Raw genomic sequence first — 20,880 nt, forward strand, 5'->3', positions numbered from 1 at the left:
ACACACAGTGCTAAATATGAAGGGTAGAGAAGAAATCTTTTAATTAATTCAGTAACCATGATTCACTGATTGAGGTAGAAAAAAAAGACCTTCTTTCTGTCCATCACACCAACACAGCCTGCAGCAGAGAGGACTGGAGTGACTGCTGAACAGTGTAATTATATCACTTTTTTTTTCTCTGGCTGAAAGCTGCAGTGATTTAACTCTTTTGTAAAGGCTGAAAGATGTGATGAAAAGGCAATAAAATGGCCAATAGTTTGAAACAGCTTTTTGGGTTTTGTCTGCTCTATATGCCATCCAATGTGAACATCAATAGAGATTTAAACAATGTCGTATCTGTTATAAACCTCTAATATGTTACGGATTGTATGCTAAAATGCAGTTTAATCTGATTTTTCCAAAGAAGTCAATCAGTATTATTATATATAAACCTAACCACGATATGCTGTTTCTATGTTTCTTTCATGGCAAATGTCTCGTTCATATTTTTTTCCCTAGCAGGAAATTGCATTACTGTGGTGTTTGATGTTGCTATCTGCCAACCCCGTGAAAGAACAAAGGAAAAAGCGCTTGAGATGAACTCGTGACACGACATCCTCAGGCCTGAAAGAGCCAAGTTAATCTCACTTTGACATCACGGTATTTAATCTTGCAGCCATTGTAGCCGGAGTAACAGAGGATTACTCCAGAAGAGAAGAGGAATCAAGGGTTTCAGATTTTCTGCATTTGTTTTTCTAATATACAGCACATGTGAAAAGAGAAAAATCTAACTTTCTGTTTTGTTAATATCAAACAGCTTGCTTTTAGGACATCTTCTGCTGAGCCATAAATGCCAAAAAACTGAATCCACAGGTTTTTGCGGCAATGCTCAGTTGTTGGTGCAGATTTTAATATAAGAAGAACAGCAAAGAGGCAGCTGAGTGCATCCTTGTGCTGCTGTCAGCATCAGCAGTCGGCTGGCACTCTGGAGGAGCAGACTAAATATGGCAGGCCTGGTTCAACCACATCCTGCAGATAAGGAAACCATAGCAACAGTAATGCAGTGCCATGGTGACGACAGGAGGCCTGCTTAGCTACAGACTCTGGAGAGACAACAGGAAGCCTCAAACCCATGCGGTGTGTTTGACTTTGTTTCTACAAAGAGAAAACGGTGAATAAATCATGTGTTTTCACTCTTGAAGTGTTCTTCTGCGCTCAGGTCTAAGGGCTTTCACAACAGGGGGCACGCATGTAACGAGCCCATTTTATCCCAAAGACAATACCAGCTCCAAAACAGGAGAGCAAGACAGCAGACTTGTGTCATAATTTTTAGTCAAACACAGCTTTAATTAGCAGTTGACATAAGAGAGCGAGTGATCTAAGTGACTGTGTGTATAAATAAGTGGGTTAGAGGGAGTGTTTTACTCATGTATGTACTGTTTACATCTGTGTGTGTGTGCAGGGCCCCTTGAGGTTGAACTGCAGCGAGCAGATTTCTAGGGATTTGGAAGGATTTCAAGATTATAACATGATTACAGCAGACATCCATGGATGAAGCATGTTGGAAACCGAGATGTAGAGCTCATGTGCAGCTTGCTAGTAAACCCTCTTAACAGTCTATATATCTATTCTTTTTCTTGATCCATCTATATCTGTATATCCTGCACTCTACTTAATGTGTGGCAATCTGTGAAATCTGTTTGGATCAGGACATTAGAGAGTGTATACATACAGCATGCATAGACATATACATGTGCATATACTCAAACAAACATCCCACAAAGATGCTCTTCCTAAAAATAACCTCTGTGTTGATCTAAACAACTAGAGCAAGCATAATGCCGTAGCAGTGCAAATCACCACACAAAGACTTAGACACAGGCGGCTCCAGTGCAGCTCAGCATGGAGTTATGTGATGCCATGTCCCACTGTGGGGCAGACACATGGGCGAGATCAGTGGCACATAGCAGCTAATCTAATTGATAAAGTGTATAATCTCAGAGTGCCACTGAACCACACCCCACATGCACACAAGCACACACACACAGAGCTTCAGGGCACTGCCAGATTCAACCCGAGGGGACTTGGCACAGAGCTCGAAGCTAACACTGATAGCAAGTGAAGACTCGTTCCATCTGACCTTCTGATTTGGCTCACAGCCCCCTGTAGGAATACTCACTTTCTATTATAAGACCCAGAACCCTGTGCGTCAGATAAACCATCGGACCAGAAGTAGGCAGCAATCGTGCTGCATAGACTTCTCTTCTGCAGCAGATTTTGAGTTTAGCAGCTACTTTTGCTTTCACTTGGTTAACCTGCTGGTTCGTACACAGAAAGCTCACGACACTGAAAAAGCTTTGGAGAAGAAAGGTTAAAGGTGTGTGTGCGAGGCAGGGGAAAGAGGGAGACAGTTATTGTAGTCTAATATTAAATATTCATGAAGACATGTGGGTCATCACCTCTACACAAGGGAGAGGTTGTTGTGAGCAGGAACCGACACGGCAAGCACAACAGTCACCTTGTGTTCATTCAGCTGAAGTTTATTGTCTTAATTAGAATATGGTAATGAACAGAGCCCGTCTTAGAGGCCAGTATTAACTCCTGACTGACAAACTATTTGGACAAGATGGCAGACTGTGTCACACCGCTGCTTGCTGACAGAAATTATTTCTGTCCTGGATCCCAGATAATTAAACAAGGCACAGCCGAAAGCTGGTGCAAATGAAGACAGAGTTCACTCAGGTCACTCCTCGACAAACTAGAACGAATATTATGAACGAAGATAACCGAGCCGCTTTGGGCTGAAAAGGCACAAAAGGAAGGAGACTGAGAAATTATAGTGAGAGCACAACATCAAAACCTCAAACTTCTCAGCATTGATCAACATTCAGATCCGGTTTCTGATCAGTCATCGATTTCTGTATGTCCAGTTGTGTTTTCTATTGTGATCTGACTATTAAGCTCCTGCTTTCCTGGGACACTGACATGCAGCCGATCTTTGCTCTCCAGCACCTGGCTGTCTAGTAATGCGTCAGGGTTGTTTCTCTGGACGATGTCACTCCTCTGCTGGTCAGAAATATGACTCTCAAGTTTATAGTTACTGAGATTTGTGCTCTCTACGGTTTGTTGGCTGTGACTCTGGCTAGCTGGAATATCCTGCTGCTGGCCATCAGCGGGACTGCAGCCAGCTACGCCAGGATAACGCTCCCTCTGCCCCTGCTGAGTGTTGCTGCTGTCTGTTTGAGTATGGCCTCTTGTCTCGTCTTTTGACTTGCTGTCATGCTGCTGGCACCGTCTGATCTGGCCTAATGTGATTTGGAGCTCATTGAGGCGCAGTGATACATGGCGTCTCTTCAGTTCCAGCAGGATTGTTCCATTACGACTCAGGCTTGGCATGCTCGTCGGTGTCGCCCTCTGTAAAAGGATAGATCACAGAGAATGTATTGTAGATGATGCGGGGTAAAAGATATAAACAGATTCATGCACACGGTCTCAAGTAACAATGCAAATGCAGGCACACGTCGCACTCATGCACATTCATTCACTCCGTTGTCTCTCATGTCAGGGCTGAAGAGGAGCAAATGAACATCACATGAGTCGTGAGAAAGTCAAACAAAAATATCACAGCACGATGAGATTTATAGGAAATAAAATGCTAATCCTAATCCTTTCACAACACTGTTAAACTACCTCGCAGATTAATTCTCTGGATTATGTCATTATATATGTCATGTGTAATATGCAAGCTAATTACCTCAGAATGGCTGCCAGCACTGCTCTCTCTCTCCTTTAGCTGTGTGCTCAGTTGAGCTCTCTTCTGTAGCTGCACGCTCAGCTGCAAGAAAGACTCATTCAGGCGGTCAATTTCATCCTCCACGCAAGACATCTGTTAAAGAGGAAATGGTGAAGTTGCATGAGTGGTGCTTGGGGGGGGGGGGGGGGACTATTCTCTTACGTTAAGATGATACGTTGTGATTTGAGTGAGTGATACCTGCACGGGTGTCCCTTTTGGTGGTAAACCTGCAGACATTAAACAAGACTTTTGATTCTTCAGAATTTAAAAATATTATTTGAGGGTACGTTTCTTAATGAAATCTCTTTGGATGGAAAGAAAACAACTGAAACACCTACCAGTAAATGATTATTGTGTATTTAGCATGAACACAACCACCTACTGCCTTCAGAATAGCTTCAGTGCTCAGCAGCATGCTGCCATTAAAGTCATGAACTGTGTGTAATGCGTTATTGGACCATTTTTCTGGGACAAAAGCTCTACAGATGATGAAAGAGGTGAAACTGACTCATTTTCTCTCCAGGACTTCCTACAATGGTTTAACGATGTTTAGATCTTGTGACTGGGGAGAAATGGAAAAGCGTCTGATTTCAATCTTACATCAACATTAAATGAGCGCATTAGTTTATATGGGTGCACGTTTGTCGTGAAATATGGGAATGCCATGGTTTCACAAGACAGCTTGCTCACGCAGTTACAAATCAAAAGCTCCAGGGCTGGAAATTGTGGTTTGAAAGTATACAGCCTATCATCACATAAGAAGAAACTGTACAAGACTGCTAGTAAGACCTTCATTTTCCATTGATCCAGGGTCATTGGTTTTGCATGTTGTATAATCTAACTGCATCTTACTATAAATGAGCAGTCGTCTTACCTGTGTTTGTGTCCTCAGTTGGACTCTGTTTGAGGTCTGCGATGAGCTGCTCTAACTTGAAATATTTGTATTTCTCAAGTCTAAAATTGGGAGATTGCAGAAAAGTTATTTAACTGCATGCCTTTGCTGAAAGGGGGATACTGTTCTCTGCAGTAGGTTTCATCGTTCTCACCAACCTGCTCGTTAATAGGTGCTCAGCGAACTGTGCTTCAGTGGGAACTCTAATGTTGAGAAACTCATCTGCTAATCCACCATGCAGCCCCTCTGGAGCATCCAATTTTGTCTGTAAAAAGAAAGCGTAAAAAGAAATCTGACCCTGCTTGTGCAGCATGAGTATGATGTGCGTGGCTTAAATAGCACTTACACACCTCTGCTGTGCTCCATTTGAAAGAAAAGTTGAACAGCTGAAGGCTTAAAGCTGAAATAGCTTCATGGAGAGCTTGCAAAAAGCTCTGGGGTTTAGATCCTGGATAAAAGATAAAGAAAAACAAATATCATATTGCTTCCAAAGAAGATTACTTTGTGCTTTTAAAGATGATTGTTACAGCTGTTATACTTTACTACACCACGATTGGAACACCATGACACAGGGTCTCAGGGCTCTCCTCTGCTACTATCTGTCTGATTACCTGATGCTATGTGGGCCATAGACTGCAGGATAGTAGCGATGAAATGCCCCACGTGTTGAAGCGTTGCCTCCGACAGATAAAGGATTTGATTGGTGGCATCAAAATAAAAGTCCCTTGAGCAATGTGCCAGCAGAGCCTCATCAGAGGAAGCTGAAGACACAGGGATTGACTTGGCCAGCAGCAGAAGCACAGAGGGGAACAGGGGACAGTTTGCAAGCAACTGCATCACATGGCAGCCAAACAGGAAAACGGCAGCATGTTGAGGTGAGAGGTTATCCAGCGCAGTTGGAATAAGTTGCCCATCACTGTACTCCTGGACAGAATGATCTGTAGCTGCAAAACAGATAGAAAACGCTGTATTTTAGGCTTTACATTTACTCGAATCTGTTGTTATATTCATTATTAGTTTAATTTGTCTTTCTTGAATGTTGGATTGGTTTTTTTTATCATGTTTCTGTACCACTGTGGAGATGCTGATTGGACTCAGCTGCGGTAAGCTCCTGCAGAGACTGTTTGATCTCCTGCAGGGTCTTGAATAGAGGAGACATGCTGACCAGCTTGGACAGGTCATGGTCACTGAGACATGGAGCTGTGCTCTGTAGATGAACTGGGGAAGACAGATTCATCTCTCATAACGTCCTGATGCTCTTGGAAATGCAGCAAACCTTTGTTAAGAAGTGTTTCTTACCTGGCTCATGGGGAAGAGCCTCTGCTTTGGTCATATTCAGTGAAGAAAACTGAGGACATAATTAAAAAGAATGAAATAGTTCTCTACTTAAATGTTCCAAAAACAGGACAAAATTCACTGTAGTACCTGCGTATAGCACATGTTGGTGTCACTGGGTTGTGTGTATCCAGCTTGCTGCTCACATTCCCTAGGATCATGAGGACCAGTATGACAGAACAGGGGACCAGGCAAATCCTGGTTCTGCCAAGCTTCTCCGGACAGCCTGCATAAGAGAGCTTCCACTGACCTGAGAACAGTTCCCAGTAACGCTATAGAGGCCTCAGCTGGGGTGACAGGGACGAGAAAAACATTTAATGAAGGAGTAAGTCGAGGACGTAAGATCAGTTTCTCTAATGACATCACAAACTCTGTCACCATCATTCAGTTTTTACCTTGTGTGTCTCTCTCTCCTGCACTGCTGTTAGATGGTTTATCCCTCATTGCTTTATGGACTAACATTTCTTTAAGAAGACTCAGCTTTTTATGATCCATGTTCTCGAAAATATTCTGGAAGAAATAATTCATTTTTACATTATTTTCCGGTGGCGCTTGAGCCACATGTTTAAAATATGACATCTAATGACCAATTCTATCCTCACAATGGTAAAACTCACCTTGACTGCTTCGGTCTGCTGGCAAATATTTCTATAAAACTCCTGTGTGTCTTTGCGGTGTCGGGCCAGTTGTGAGGCTATGTGGAGGTTCTGATCCTCTAGTTTGTCATACAGAGTCTTCACATTGAACTCCTCCAAATCACAGCACCCTGACAGACTCCCTAAGTGGGAGCAGTAAATGTCAATAATACCACATAGTTAGAAATGGATGAAAATCAAGGGGGAAAGCCTCAGCGTGCCATCCTTAAGAATTAAGGAGATACTCTGCTGATGAATGGCTGCTCCTTGAAATGAAAAGCTTCCTTAACTGGGCTCCATAGAGTCTCTCTGGCTTTTTAGACCGCAGGTGATGGAGCATGCAGTGGATGATAAGTACTTGAATTAAAATTGCAGAGGCTAACTAGAGAGCTAGAGATAACACCACAAGCCATTAGAGTGTGATATTAGCCATTATTTTCTTTATCATCGATCAAATGGGGAAAACGATGTTAACTGCTACCTGGTCATGCGTGACGGTTTCATAATGACTAGGCCAATGGACGTTTAAACTCCCTATCAAAGGGCATGAATAATGCAGTAAGCGCTAAGTGAGAAACATTAAAGTCAACTCTACCTCAGAGTCATTTCAAACATTATCAGACTAGAGGGAAACAATGGAAAATACATTGAAAACAGTCAGCAGAAAAAAAAGTTTGTTTCTTTAGTGAAACTTTTCTGGAAACATTTTCAATGACTGACTTAAAATGAAAGGTTTGATTTATTGAACATAACCAAACCTGGTTGCAATAAGTTGTGATGGTCAAATACACACACCCAAGGCTATTTTACTAAGCTTTAACTATAAAATGCCATATACTGTATACTCTGTGTACTTTTAGCCATGCTGTGCTTATAATTTAATACAACCCCACAGAGCTGCTAGTCTTGTGTTGCAATAGGTGATGTGCAAATGTTGAATTGCAGTGAAAAAAGAAGATTCTTCATTCTCACATACAATCATACCAAGGACAATATAAGGTTTGCTTACCTCCTTTAGAAACCGCGGGCTCCTCAGCTTCTGCTCCCTCTCCTACACCCCTGCTGCCCAGAAAACCACCTAGACTTGGGCAGACTATGCTGAAACACAAACACATCATGAAGGTCATAAAGGGTACATACACTGTATGTGCTACTAGCACACCTGACATAAGTGTCCGGACACATGGATAAAACACACCAGGAGTTCTGATGTCAAGCCAACACACCTGTCTCCACTGTAAACACAGTCCACTGGACAGAAGGGCTCCCCAAGGCTACGCCACTTGGGCTTCGTCCTCCACTGGGAGACAAGTTTTGTCTTGCCAGGTCGCAGAACTAGCACTGTGGTGGTCACAACCACAACAACAACCAGCAGCAGGCTCAGGATCCCTACACACAGTTAGCATTGTGTTGTGATAAAATAGAAAGGGTTACTTGCTACAGGCACGCCCCTGAAAGGGTGGACAGTAGGGATACACACCTGCTATCACTCCCCAGTCAGGTAGAAGGTTCAGTCTGTGCTGCTTGACAATCCCGAACTTGACCAGTTGTGCCGGGGTCATGGGCTGGAAGACAGAGGCCCGAGGGTCACACTCTGTCCCCTCCTCGCTGACCACCACCACCATACTCCACTCGGGGACGGCGCTGTCAACAAACACATACTTCCCTGTTTCTGAAAACACATGTGCAAACCTGAGAAATGGAGAGGAACAGACATGGAGGGCACGGTCACAAAACCAACACTTGAGGCTCCATCTGCAGTGTGAACTCAATGCTACCTCGTAGAGTTGAAGTTTGTCTGCTTCATGAGTATCTGCAGACGTCTGAAGGCACCAAAGTCCCAGCCGGGGTTACTGTTAAACAGGTGGTCTTTCTGATAAACCGGGAAGTGGCTGAGACGGCGGTCTTAGGGATATAAAATAAAGTTAGAGCAAGCTGACAGTGTTTTCAACAAAAATAGAAGATAAATATGAAAGAAACAAAATCAGGGTACCAGTGTGGTTGATGGTGAGGTGGAAAATGAGCATGTCATCGGAGGACAGACAGGCGATGGGGTTGGGGATACGAGGAAGGACAGCTAAGTTGGCAGCATCATCCTCCTCTTCTATGTCTCTCCTCTTTCTGGGGCTTGTATTTAGGAGTTCTATTGGCTCTGAGTTGAGGTAAATTGGTGTTAAATCAGTTAAAATTTCAACTATTTTCCTGTAAAATGATGCTGGATGCAGAAATCGAATGGGTTGATTTAAGACCTTAGAAAAATAAATATAAAATGAATCAATATGACAAGTTAAGACTAGTCACCTGACAGAAACTGACTGATGATCTCTCTGTGTGTGGGAATCCAACCGAAGACTCCTTCAGAGTCAAACTGGACCAGATGGATTTTACCAACACTCTTTGTGTGGATATCTGGTCCTAAAACATTCATCACAGCCTGGAAGTAAACAGAAACAAGCTCAATAAGAAGTGCTACTGCAGCACTGCACCACTGCATACTTCATAAATTCAAGGAACAAAATGACGAGATATCAATAACTAATTTTGAGACGCCGTCTCTCATGAAGCTCACACCATTGCATTATGGACATTGCACTAAAGTGTCTTCACCATATTGAAGAAGCACTAACATATAAAAAACAACTATGTAATATTGTGTTTCTGCATGAATTGGATACACAGTTTATTTTTATGATGACTGAATTTGGTATATGCAGCACTGACTTTGGAGTAAGAGGCTTTGTTACTTCTTGTACAATATGTGTATTGATCTCTGTTTTTATTTTCTTTCTAGGTTTAAATTGTGCTTTCTGTGGCTAAACACGTAGATTATGGCAGAATGATGGCCACATTTTAAACACAAAATGCTTTACAGTGTAGATAAATGTCCTGCACTCAAGAAATATTGCTGTTAAACCGATTTTCTACAAATGATTAAACAGAACTAAACCCACTCAACTGCACACACACCGAATATGCACATCCGCTAATGATGAAACGAGTGAAAAATGATGAGACCAAGTAACTGTTCTGTAGAAATACTAAAAACGTTTTCTTGCATGGAGAGAGGAGTTTGTTATTTATCAGTTTCCCTTCGGCCTAATGCAACACTATCACAAAATCTGCAGCTGCAATATTTTTCTAGGTGTCCAGCTGCTTCTCAGATTGGCTGAGACCCTGATAAATGCCACTGCAAGCTTTCCTCCAACTAATCCACATAGCTAGACCCTACAGTCTGAGAAGTCTCTCGGCTGCATCGCTTCAATACTAATGTTACATTTGTGCTTATCTTTATCTGGTGGTAGCAGCTTCGGAAAATCCCTTTCCCTCTATCACATGTACACTTTTGTGTAATTGATTAGAAGTATAAGGTAAATAAGAAATCCATTATCGGAATAGCCAATCATCAGTTTGTCAATGGCCCTGTCACCTCTCTCTTACCCTGGCCCAGACCATGCTGTCTCTTTCTTTAAGGCTGAGCAGCAGGTGTCCATCTGGGGAGAACTGGGCAGAGAGCCGAGGCAGTGTGGAAAGGCAGGACGTGTTGCAAAGCTCCTCAGCGGACACATATCGCTCACATTGGCAGCTGGGGCATCAGGATCAGGCAAGACACAGCATGTCAGGCTATTTCTTCAATGCAGCTAGCTTTACTAGTTTTTACAGGGTAATTTTTACAATGGCAAAATCATTGAAAAATACAAGTGAGATTCACATGCCCATCTCCACATCCAGAGTTCCTCCATGTGGTCCACAGGTGATATTACAGGAGTGGAGGGAGGGTGACACACATTCTCTGGATGCTGCCAGACGTACCTGTCCAGTGGCACACCGTCTGTTCGCCTGAGACACGTACACGCACAGACATAGCCATCTGAAAGGACTTCAAACAGACCTTGCTGGTCATTACATCATTCATGATTGAAAACCAGTACTGCATCTCACATTGTCATATTGATTTCCAAATCTTCTGGAAATTATAAAGTAAAATCATGACAACCATGGCCACATGGAGGCAGTTTGTTTGTGGCTGTAAACACCGAGGGGTGCGGGGGTTGTTGATATGCTTCTGGGAAGCTTCCACGTCGGGCACTTGAGAGCTGGCTGCTAAACACAATCTGACATCAGAGGTGAGGAATTTTTACACTTGGAGGAACACTTGTTTGTCTGGCATACTTTCGATCAATCCTCACCCTCAAGTGCATTTTCATGAAAACTTTTGAAAGAAATAAATTAAAAATTCAAACAAAAACAAAACATTTTGGAGGGAAGTGAATATATTTGGGCCCAAAGATGGAAAACAGTGTGGAAATTTGATACAGTGGTTGATGCAAAAGGAATTTTTTTTCTTATTTTAGATCTGCTGCTGACCTCAGGCTGGCAGTCCAATTCACTGTCAGAGCTGGAGCTTTTGAAATCCAGTTCACTGTAGAAGATAAAACCAGTTCTGCACAAGCATGAACCATCCGAGTGCTGGAATGCACGGTTCTTACCAATGCAGGTACAAGACGAAGAACCTGAGGAAACGGGTGAGACACGGCATATCAGTACAATCAACCACTCTTTTGAAACTGTAACTTCACTTAAAAACAAAAAAACAGCCGAAACATTTAATGTGATCTGAGTTATCTGATCCAACCTGACAGTGAGGTGGAGGAGCTGCCGCAGGGAAAGCAGGCCTTCTGAGCAGGCAGGTGGTTGAAGGTGCCAGCTGGACATGGGTGACAGTCACGTGTTGCCTCAGCATGAGTGAGGTTACCAAAGGAGCCAGGGGGGCACGGTCGTGGCTGGGTGGATCCCACGGGACAGACGTACCCAAGAGGGCAAGGGTTATTCTTGTAGTGGTCTGTACCTGTTGAATGAAAATAGCCTTATTTGGAGTTCGGCATGAAATAACAAATATTGTCCACTTAAACTGAGATCTGAAATGATTTATGGTGGGGAGAAAAGTACCTGGAGGGCAAAAGTACCCTGGCGGACATGGAAGGCATTGTTGGATGTGGGAGAGGTATGGACGATAGGTGCCCCCATCGCACACACTACAGCAGCTGCTTTTGGATCCTCTGAGCCCGCTGGTGTTGACAGGCATGGATCCCCCATCACAGGACTTCATATCTGAGCTGTTGGCTGGGCAGTAGTAGGGAAATGGGCAGCTGTGGAGCATAGTAACAAGGTTATTTATAAATAAAGCTTTAACCTGCGCTGTGCAGAATCAGTCCAAACCCATTATTTCATAGTTAAATCCTCTCATTTCCGTGTGGATCTTACAAATACGTGTTTTCATGCCAGGTTGTAGCATATTGGGCCTTTCACGCACTCACATGTGGTTGGGGGTGTGGTAGGAATGGGACCCCTCAGGACAAACATAACCTTCAGGACAGACTTGAGGCTCAGCAGTCTGAGGTCCACAGTATGAGCCAGCCCTGCACAGCCGCTCTGAAACTGCACCTGGATTATGAGTAAAAACACATTACTGCAGAGCCTTATTTCAGGAGTCAAATCCATCCCATACAGAATCTAATATAACATGACAAACTGTGTTGATAAACCCACCCATGGGACACTGATAAGAGGCCCTGCAGGGGATCCCCTCCACATTGGGCTCTCCTGTAGCCAGAGGATTTGGGCAGAACGTTCCCCCTGTACAGGGTTCACACTGGCTGGGTGAGGCAGCTCCAGGAAGGGGTCTCTTAGTGCCTGCAGGGCACAGGGTGGGAGGTCCAGACCCACTGCACCAGAAACCAGGTGGGCAGGGACTGCTGGAGTAGTCTGTAAGCCCTAGAAAGTAATAGCTTTCTGAGAAACCTATTCATCACTTTGCACACTATAACCAAAATAGAAATAAATTTGCTGCATCATCGTCCACACACACTGAGCAGGATCTTAAATGAAAACCACCTGAACCTTTAAGCTTATCAAAATGCCATTATTTATGCATACAAAAAATCAGGGGGAAGGAGACCATCTGCTGGGCATCAACCACTCGATTAAGTTACAAAACAGTCTCAGTTTTAAATTATTTTAAGCTTTTTTGAGGGAGATAAAGGAATAAGTATTTTCTTTGTAAATCCACCACTTAATCATTACTGTAGCCTCAAGTATAAGTTTTAAATTCAGTGTCCTCAATCACATTATACCTCTTTCACTCTTATCTCAGGCAAGGCTTCAGGTGTCGGTGTAATAGTCTGCGTACGTATTGAAATTAATAGAACTGGGAAAGCCAATTTTCTTTTGACTATCCTTGTAAATGTAAATGCGAGCCCATCAGAGAGAGGAGTGTTATGGTGTATTTAACACTTCATTAAAAGCACAGGATATGGCAGAATGAGAAGGAGGAAAAAAATCCTCTGTTAATTGAAAGGAAACAGTTACATTTGGAGATGTAATTCCAGTTCATCTTTTTAATGAGTGCATTGTGGTCTGCTGTGAGAGGCGCAGTGTTTCAGACCTGTGCTGTTGCAGTGTGAACCAGGAGGGCAGGACAGGCAGTCACCCTTGCTGCCTGCTCCAGGGGAAGATCGATAGGTGTACAGAGGACATGGTCTGGGTCCTGTCCCTCTACTGAAGTCACTGCCAGCCACACCGTCACAGTAATGACCAGCGGGACACAGATGAAGGACCGGCTCTCCTGGAAGCAAACAAATTTTAGGGATAAAACAGGTTTCAGATGTTTTAACAGCGAAATTGTTTTATGGCACGTTTGATACATGCTTGCTTATCAGTTGAGGAAAAAAACTTTATTGATCACTTTTAAGCCTCATCAGGCACTTGGCCCTGGCTGCATCTCTGACCCGCTAATCGTCCATGAGCCCAGGCTTAGTCATTATTCTCAAGGCAGGGCTCTCCTAGCTGTTTCTAATTCTGAGCCTGTGGTTTTACTGTAGTCCCAGCCAGATCCTGCTGATATCTGCTTACACTCAGTTTACACATGAGACACACGATGGCTGCAATTAACTGACAGGATAACAAGCAAGCCGGATGCTGCTTCCCAAGCATCGGGACTGAAAACTGCTCATCTGTCAGAGCTCCCAAACTATACAATGTTCTTCTTGTATTGATTGTCTGAATCATTGTCTCAAACTCAAACTTCTCAAAACCAGCTCATACCAGGTTTACACCAATGCTGAGGTGGGCAGGGTAAGCAGTCCTGTAGGCTGGCACCTCCTGGGGAGCTTCTGAACGTGTTTGCAGGACACAACTGAGCCTCCTCTGTGCCCTCAGGGCAGAAGAAACCTGGAATAAAGAACATTTAGAGGCATTAACAATTAGCATCTGCATTTAGGTTGTTTTATTTTTAAAGAGTTGATGCACTGTACCTGGTGGACATGGTCCAGCACACTGCATGCCCCACTGACACTGGGTCAAGTTAGACATGGGTCCCTGAGGGGTGAAATCTGCACTCCCAGAAACACAAAGATAGCCTGCAGCACACACACCCTGGATCCTACCAGCCCTTAAGAAAATATACACCGGCTTAATTTATTTAGTAAAATCCACAAAACCACAAGATTCATTGAATACAGACAGAATCACATATGCACATAAGGCAGTTTAGAAGACACTAAAACGTACGCTTCATGAGTTAAATAGAATGACAATTACATAATTTCTAACATTTTCACCACCCATACTCGTATCTACATTCATTATATTAATGCATATTCAGCTGTTAATTTGGCTGTTCAGTGAACCGTGACTCCTTGAACATGAGACACTCCTGCATCCTGCTAATTGTGAGTATAATTAAAGCAGAGGTGAGCGTTTGCCTTTGAGCATGTGTCTGCATGTGTATGCATGAGAACAGAATGCGTATGTGCCTAATTGTGCGTCTGTCTGTGTACATGCTTGTGTATTATCTGGATATACATGAGTGTGAGACAAGTGCACACTGACAGGTGCGCGATGAGCTTGTGCATGCATACACCAGGGCAGTGATGCATCCAGAGTACCTGCAGAAATTCCCTGGAGGGCAGGGTAAACACTCTCTCTCCTCCTGTAGCCCTCCCTGGTTTGAATAAGTGTATGTCCCATTAGGGCAGGGCTGAGGCACCATGGTGCCTGTAGAAAATGCATTAAATGCATTAAAACTGAGGCTGACAGCGTGATTTATTACATAGTGATGACAACAAAGGAATGTGTTTTTTGCAGTAAAACACAAAACTGAGAGGCCATCTTTTTTGTACAGTGCTTAAAAACGGTATATAAAAATTAAATTGCAGTTGCCATCCTCTGTAGTCAAAATGTCCCTTTAGAGTACCTGCAGGGCAAAATGAGTGTGGTGGGCAGGGCCATGGCTCTCCCACAATGGCTTCCTCACAGTAGAATCCAGGTCGGCATGGGATGCAGTTCTCTGAGCCTGGGTTCGGCTGATACTCTCCTGTGGGACAAGGCAGGGCCAGGGCAGAGCCTTCTGGACAGTAATGGCCCTGTGAGAGAATGGAAAGGACAGGGTGCATGATAAACAACATGGCACAAGCTTCTCTAGGAAAGATAATGTTAAGAAAACAATATGAGCAATGGAAAAGGGAAGGACAGGTAAGGGAATTTAGTGGAAGAGGGAATGCAGATAGAAGAGCATATGATTAACCCTTACCTTGGGACAGAGGAAGGCATACGGAGTGGTTGAAGAGAAGTCAAAAGGGCAGAAGAAACCTGCAGCACAGGGGCCACTGGGGCTGGCCAGACCCTCTGCGGAGCAGAAGTAACCTGCAGGACAGGCAGAGCAGCTCTCCATGGACACACCTCCTATGAGGACAACAGATAACAGTGAGGGTGCACAGTGATGCAGATCAGACAAACAGAGTACAAAAGACCTCATTTGTAAGTCTTTCAAATGCAAATGCAGTGCCTATACAGTAACTAAAGATCTGTCACATGATGATGTGCCATTTCATGATGGGTGTAAACAGGAGGTGTACCGGTGGAGTTGCGAATACTGCCAAGAGGGCATGGAATTGGGGAGAGGCACCCTGCTGGACAGTAGTGGCCCACGGGGCAAGGACCATTCTGGGGGAAGTTGTCGGAGCTCTGTGGTGCAGGCTCCATGGCTCCGCCTTGGCAGAAATAACCCTGCAAACAAGAGCCTAGACAAAAATGCAAAGACACTATCAATCTGTCAATAAATGGTTCGAGTAATGTGAGGGGTGTATACATTTTGCAAAAACAATGATCACCTTGTGGTGTTGAGGCTCCGTGTGAGCTGCAGTACAATCCAGAGGGACAGGGTGTGCAGGAAGAGAGAGAGTGGGCTCCTGTCTGGTTGCTGAAAGTCCCTAGAGGGCACGGCAGAGGCAGAGCTGTGCCAGCAGGACACAAATGACCTAGGAAGAGAGCGCTTGTTAAATATTGGTTTATCATTACTGCAGAGTTGACCACCAGACAGTATTGATGATTCATGTAAAGGGGTAAATGACCTGATTTATTCTTATTCTGATTCAAAGTTTATTTTCACTGTCCTCACCAGCTGGGCAGATAGAGGGCTCTTGAGTGGCTGAGGAAGAACACATGGTCCCTTTGGGGCATATTAAGCAGTGGGCTGCTCCAGGGGCAGGACTGTAAGTGCCAGGCTCGCAGGGCACTTCACTTGCTGAGCCGACAGGACAGCTATGGCCAGCGGGGCAGAGGTAGCCATCGGGACCGTCTGATGGGGTGGGACTGGAGCTGCCACCAAAGCACACATACCTGTAGGCGTTAACAGTGAAAACAAACTTCACATCACACATACTGCCACAAGCTGCCATTAGAGAAGCTGAACGATCTGTCGGTGACGAAATGTTTCCAAACTGCGGAAAAGTTTTAGAAAAACACGGGTGTCACTTAAGGCCACCTCAAATGACTTATTCAAAAACAGTGATCTCTTGACCCTTTTGGGTCACTGTTTTTGCTTTTTCTAACACTTGCTGGCTGTAGTTACTTAACTTCCCTAGTGTGGAATCAATAAAGTCCTATCTTATCTGAAGCACCATCAGCTGCTGAGTATAGTGAGTTTCCAGAAAAAAAATAAATGCGGTTTAACAACTGGCAGTGATTTATGTCAGATGCAATAAAACATATTTTACTGCTAAAATATCTTTGAATTTCACTGAATTTTAAGTCTACCTCTGCCAAGTCACATCAGATCACCTTATTTACAGTTTATAAGGCAAAAAGAAATGAACTCAGACTCTGAACCCTTGGCAGACCCACTGAGGTGCTCAGGTGCTTTAAAGTGGGTTTTATCTCTGAGTATTTATTGCCGAGCATATTGCAACCAAATGCAACAGTTAGTAAAGTGTCTTTAGTGTGGATCTTGTCTTGCTGAGGACACCTGCTCCCCCTCCTGCTGAGACTCAGCAGACTCTCATGTAAAACACATCTGCTGTCTTCAATCTATCTGACTGATTGTCTAGTTTATGTGTACACTGGCTTGCGATTGATTTTTTGAACATAGGACATCTTGCTGGCATATTGGACTGGTCCCTTTAATCCATGTATAAATCCTACACATAAATCCAAAATACACAGAAGCAACGTGGTGAAAACACTTCGCTTTAGACACGCATTCAGGACGAGACTGAAAAAGGGAAGGAAAGATGGAAAAGATAGCTTCCTTTTTTTTTTAAAGAAAGGAAACCTATCTCAAAGCAAACCATTTTTGGACCACTTTCCCTTCAGGTCAGATGAAAACAGTCAAGTGAACAATATAAATAACACCTGCAATGGGAAAAAAAACTGTGCGTGTATCCTCACTCAGAGTGGAGAGATTTGATACTGAAAGAGCAGAAGAGCAGAAGTGTTTACCCAGCATGACACGGGAGAGCATCTGTGAGCTCTGCTATTGCAGGCCTGTCACAAAACATGCCAGGGGGGCAGGGGGGGCATTCGTCATCCCGCTTCAGTCCTCGGGAGATGGAAAGTGAGCCTATGGGGCAGGGGAGTGGATAACCAGTGCCAGAGGGGCAGTAGTGGCCAGAAGGACAAAGAAGGCTTCTGGTAGAGTTCCCCTGAGAAAAAGCATCAAAAATAGATAAAAACATGAAATAACACTTATAACATTTATACTTTTCAAGGCATAATCTTCTAAGAATGCATATTACTTTAAAGCAGGCACGTCATAAACAGTCTTAACGTCCACTAACGCCCTGAGGTTCTGTGGCTGAAATATTTCTTCAACCACACTACAAAAAATGGCTCAAATGAACACAAAACACAATGTTCCTGGAGCTTTGTGAGGGGTGGGTCTGGAAATGTGGAGGGGTCATGGGTTCGTTACATCAGAACAGTTCATTCCCATTAGTGTCCCATTGTGCTCAGCAATATTCCTGTTTGATTAGGCAGTATGTTGTGTGTGAAGTAGACGTTTTTGCCCTGGAGGGGGGGGGGGGGGTACTGAAGAAAGCTTATGGAGGGACCAAAATGTGGAGCAGAAATGAACTTAACAGATTTTGACTATATTTCTTGTTGACATATGGAAATTTTGACATGTTTCCATACTTCATTAGATGAAAGGTCAGGGGGTCACCAATATCATTATAGTCATTCTCTGGGATCAAGGACCTACTGACTAATTACTGATTGACCAATGTCACCGAGTTACAGACCAACAGAGGCGATAGAGAACAAGAACAACACCTGATACTCAGTAGAGTTAGGGCTGGTTGATCCAGCAGGACAGTAGAATCCTGCTTCACAGAGTCCTGTTGGCTGGGACAGACCAGACTGAGAGCAGAACATTCCTGCAGGACACACCAACAGAATAAAGTAACCATCATAAAGAGCTAAAACACACTCAGTTGACTGTGCACAGTAGTTTTTCATTTAACTAGAGGTTAGGTTTTGATGATGTCGAACAAAACACCAATCATTTGCACACCAGCAGGGCAGAGCAGGCAGGCCTCAGGACTGGAGGCTCCCAGCTGGCTCTGCACAGTGCCAGGTGGACAAGGGAACTCCAGCCCTAGAGTCAGTCCTGGAGGACAGTAGTATCCAATGGGACACTGTTCAGGCTGCACAGTTCCTTCAACTGAAAGGGCATAAACACAGATGATATCTGATGAGACCAATAAAACGAACAGCATTGTCATAACTTCAGAACATGTTTGACTTTGAAAAGACAAAGCTGCATAATTAACAGAAACTGACACCCTGACACTGTAAAATCAGTTGTCAGTTAGATTAGCTGAGATAAAGAGAGGTGTAACTTCCATTAGCTGTGCCCCTTTTACCTTAAGATGTATCAGCTCTGCTTGAATTAGTGCAACAGTGTGCTTCCCAGAATAACTGGATAATCCCCATAGAATTGGTGTGAATTTGTTGCTTTTATTAAAAACTGAACATATGGGCTTGTAAATATTTGGCAGCTTGCTAGCCAGTGATTTGTGTCCTCTAGATATGTCTGTGGTCATAGCTATGCCCCTTATTAAAACAACTTGTTAAAAACATGTCCTGTGGCTGGAAGCATGCTAATCTTTTTTGACTACTGCTGGAAACTGTATGTGATTGGATGTAGAAAAGCTAAACAGAAATGCTCTTGTTGCGGAAGATAACTCAAGGACATTGTTTCCTACCTTGACAGTAGTATCCAGGGGTGCAGGTGGTGCAGTTGCCTTGATGTGTGTTGCCTGTTTCAGAACTAAATGTTCCTGCAGGACACGGCATGGGGATTGGTGTTCCACTGGGGCAGTAGAACCCAGCTGGGCACAGAGTCTCATCTGCTCTGCTGGATCCCCAGCCACAATAAAATCCTGCCCAGCAATCACCTAGAGCACAAAACGAAGAGTAACACATTCAATGGAGGATAATCACTTTAAAGTTAATCAAATCAGCAGAAACTGTATTAAAACCTTACTGAGAAAACTCAACATTCATTTTAAAATCTACCTGCTTTTAGGCCCTGTTGGCAGAAAATCCCAGGCGGACAGAGAGATCCAGTTCTGTTGTCAGTCGGGTTCGGCACTGTGGCACCCATCAGACAAAGAAACCCAGCAGCACACACTCCTGAAGGCTCAACCAAACCTTCAGACCCACAGAACTGACCCGCTGGACACATTAGGCACTCACCTGCAAACACAGATTGACAGCTTTGACCTCAGTCCAAACAGCAAAACAAGCTACCTGCCAGGTGAGATCAGTCACCATGACCCTGAGACGGTTGGACACTGCTAGAAGTGTCAATATCTGAGACAAAGCTAAATTAAGAGAAATCATTTCCAGAAAACTGTTCCACAGTCAGATTACGCCGCCTGATTCATTTTTCTGATTTGAATAATCAGCATAGTTGATTGAAGAGTTGCACCACAAAACATTTTCCTTAACAAGTAATCTTCTCCCCTAATCGGTGCTCAAATTATTTTCAAACATGAAAAAAGCCAAACAATCATACAAAGTAACTCCACATGTTCTATTTTTCCCCAAAAGAAGTTCAGGGATCTTACCTGTGGTGGTGAGACCCTGACTGGGGCTGTAGGTGCCTTTGGGACAGGGGAGAGGCCGACTGTCTGGACTCCCCCTTGGACAGATGTAGCCAGGTGGGCAGGGCAGAGGGCTGGTGGGGCTGGGACTCAGGGCCTGGCAGTGGAACCCAGGGGGACAGGGATTACACTCTCTCTGGCCTGATAACTCCTGGAACCAGCCTGGCAAAGACATCCAATGACGATGATGACGCCCAATGATGTCTTCAGATGGCACAAAGTTAAGTTCACACAGCATAACTTCTTGTTTACCAAAAGGGCATGGCTTGCAGACATATTTGTCTTTTCCTCCAGTCTCATTCTGGTAGGAGCCAGCTGGGCAGGGTGAGGGTACACTGCTGCCCTCCGCACAGTAATGGCCTGCTGGACAAACACCTCCAGATACACTTGACATTGGAGTAGCAGTCTGGGATCCCTCTAGACAGTAGAAACCTGGGGAGAAACACTTCAATAAAATGTTTGAAAAGCTAATCCTGACCCTATTTTTATATCAAGTAAACTAATGCATCACACTAACATGACTAAATTATCTGTCTTATTTCTGACCAGGCAGGCAGGGTCCAGAGACCACAGAGAGGCCGGTCCCTGAACAGTAGAAGCCAGGAGTGCAGCTACGACACTGAGACTCATCCACAAGCCCGCTCTGCTCGCTGTCAAAAGATGTGAATATTTTAATAACTATAAGCCGCAGCAGGTGAGTTATTTTTTAATTGTGATAAGTAGGGGGAGATGTAGTTTAACAGATTATTAAATACACGGAGATATTGTGGGATATGCACCTGAATGTTCCTTTTGGGCACGGTT

At 44.0% G+C, this 20,880-nt stretch overlaps 1 protein-coding gene across 1 annotated transcript; it reads right to left on the reverse strand.

Moving 5' to 3' along the window:
- Positions 1-2,536: 2,536 nt before the first annotated feature.
- Positions 2,537-20,880, reverse strand: LOC143323419 (uncharacterized). The gene is made up of 43 exons (XM_076735256.1): positions 20,856-20,880; positions 20,623-20,726; positions 20,329-20,508; positions 20,041-20,238; positions 19,487-19,666; positions 19,174-19,365; positions 18,480-18,629; positions 18,239-18,342; positions 17,408-17,610; positions 16,089-16,309; positions 15,802-15,948; positions 15,547-15,711; positions 15,222-15,373; positions 14,886-15,054; positions 14,578-14,686; positions 13,945-14,081; positions 13,736-13,861; positions 13,077-13,256; positions 12,182-12,406; positions 11,950-12,076; positions 11,582-11,781; positions 11,268-11,480; positions 11,000-11,145; positions 10,344-10,471; positions 10,073-10,217; positions 8,936-9,068; positions 8,628-8,786; positions 8,413-8,539; positions 8,115-8,326; positions 7,861-8,023; positions 7,644-7,732; positions 6,617-6,777; positions 6,395-6,509; positions 6,090-6,286; positions 5,964-6,012; positions 5,736-5,882; positions 5,276-5,608; positions 5,015-5,112; positions 4,823-4,929; positions 4,647-4,726; positions 3,971-3,999; positions 3,734-3,865; positions 2,537-3,393 (listed from the first exon to the last, which is right to left on the reverse strand). Exons 3-43 carry the CDS (start codon positions 20,468-20,470, stop codon positions 2,884-2,886), a joined length of 6,600 nt encoding a protein of 2,199 aa, XP_076591371.1. The 5' UTR covers positions 20,471-20,508; positions 20,623-20,726; positions 20,856-20,880; the 3' UTR covers positions 2,537-2,883.

This window comes from Chaetodon auriga, chromosome 7 (assembly GCF_051107435.1).
Source record: "Chaetodon auriga isolate fChaAug3 chromosome 7, fChaAug3.hap1, whole genome shotgun sequence".
Taxonomy (NCBI): Eukaryota; Metazoa; Chordata; class Actinopteri; order Chaetodontiformes; family Chaetodontidae; genus Chaetodon; species Chaetodon auriga.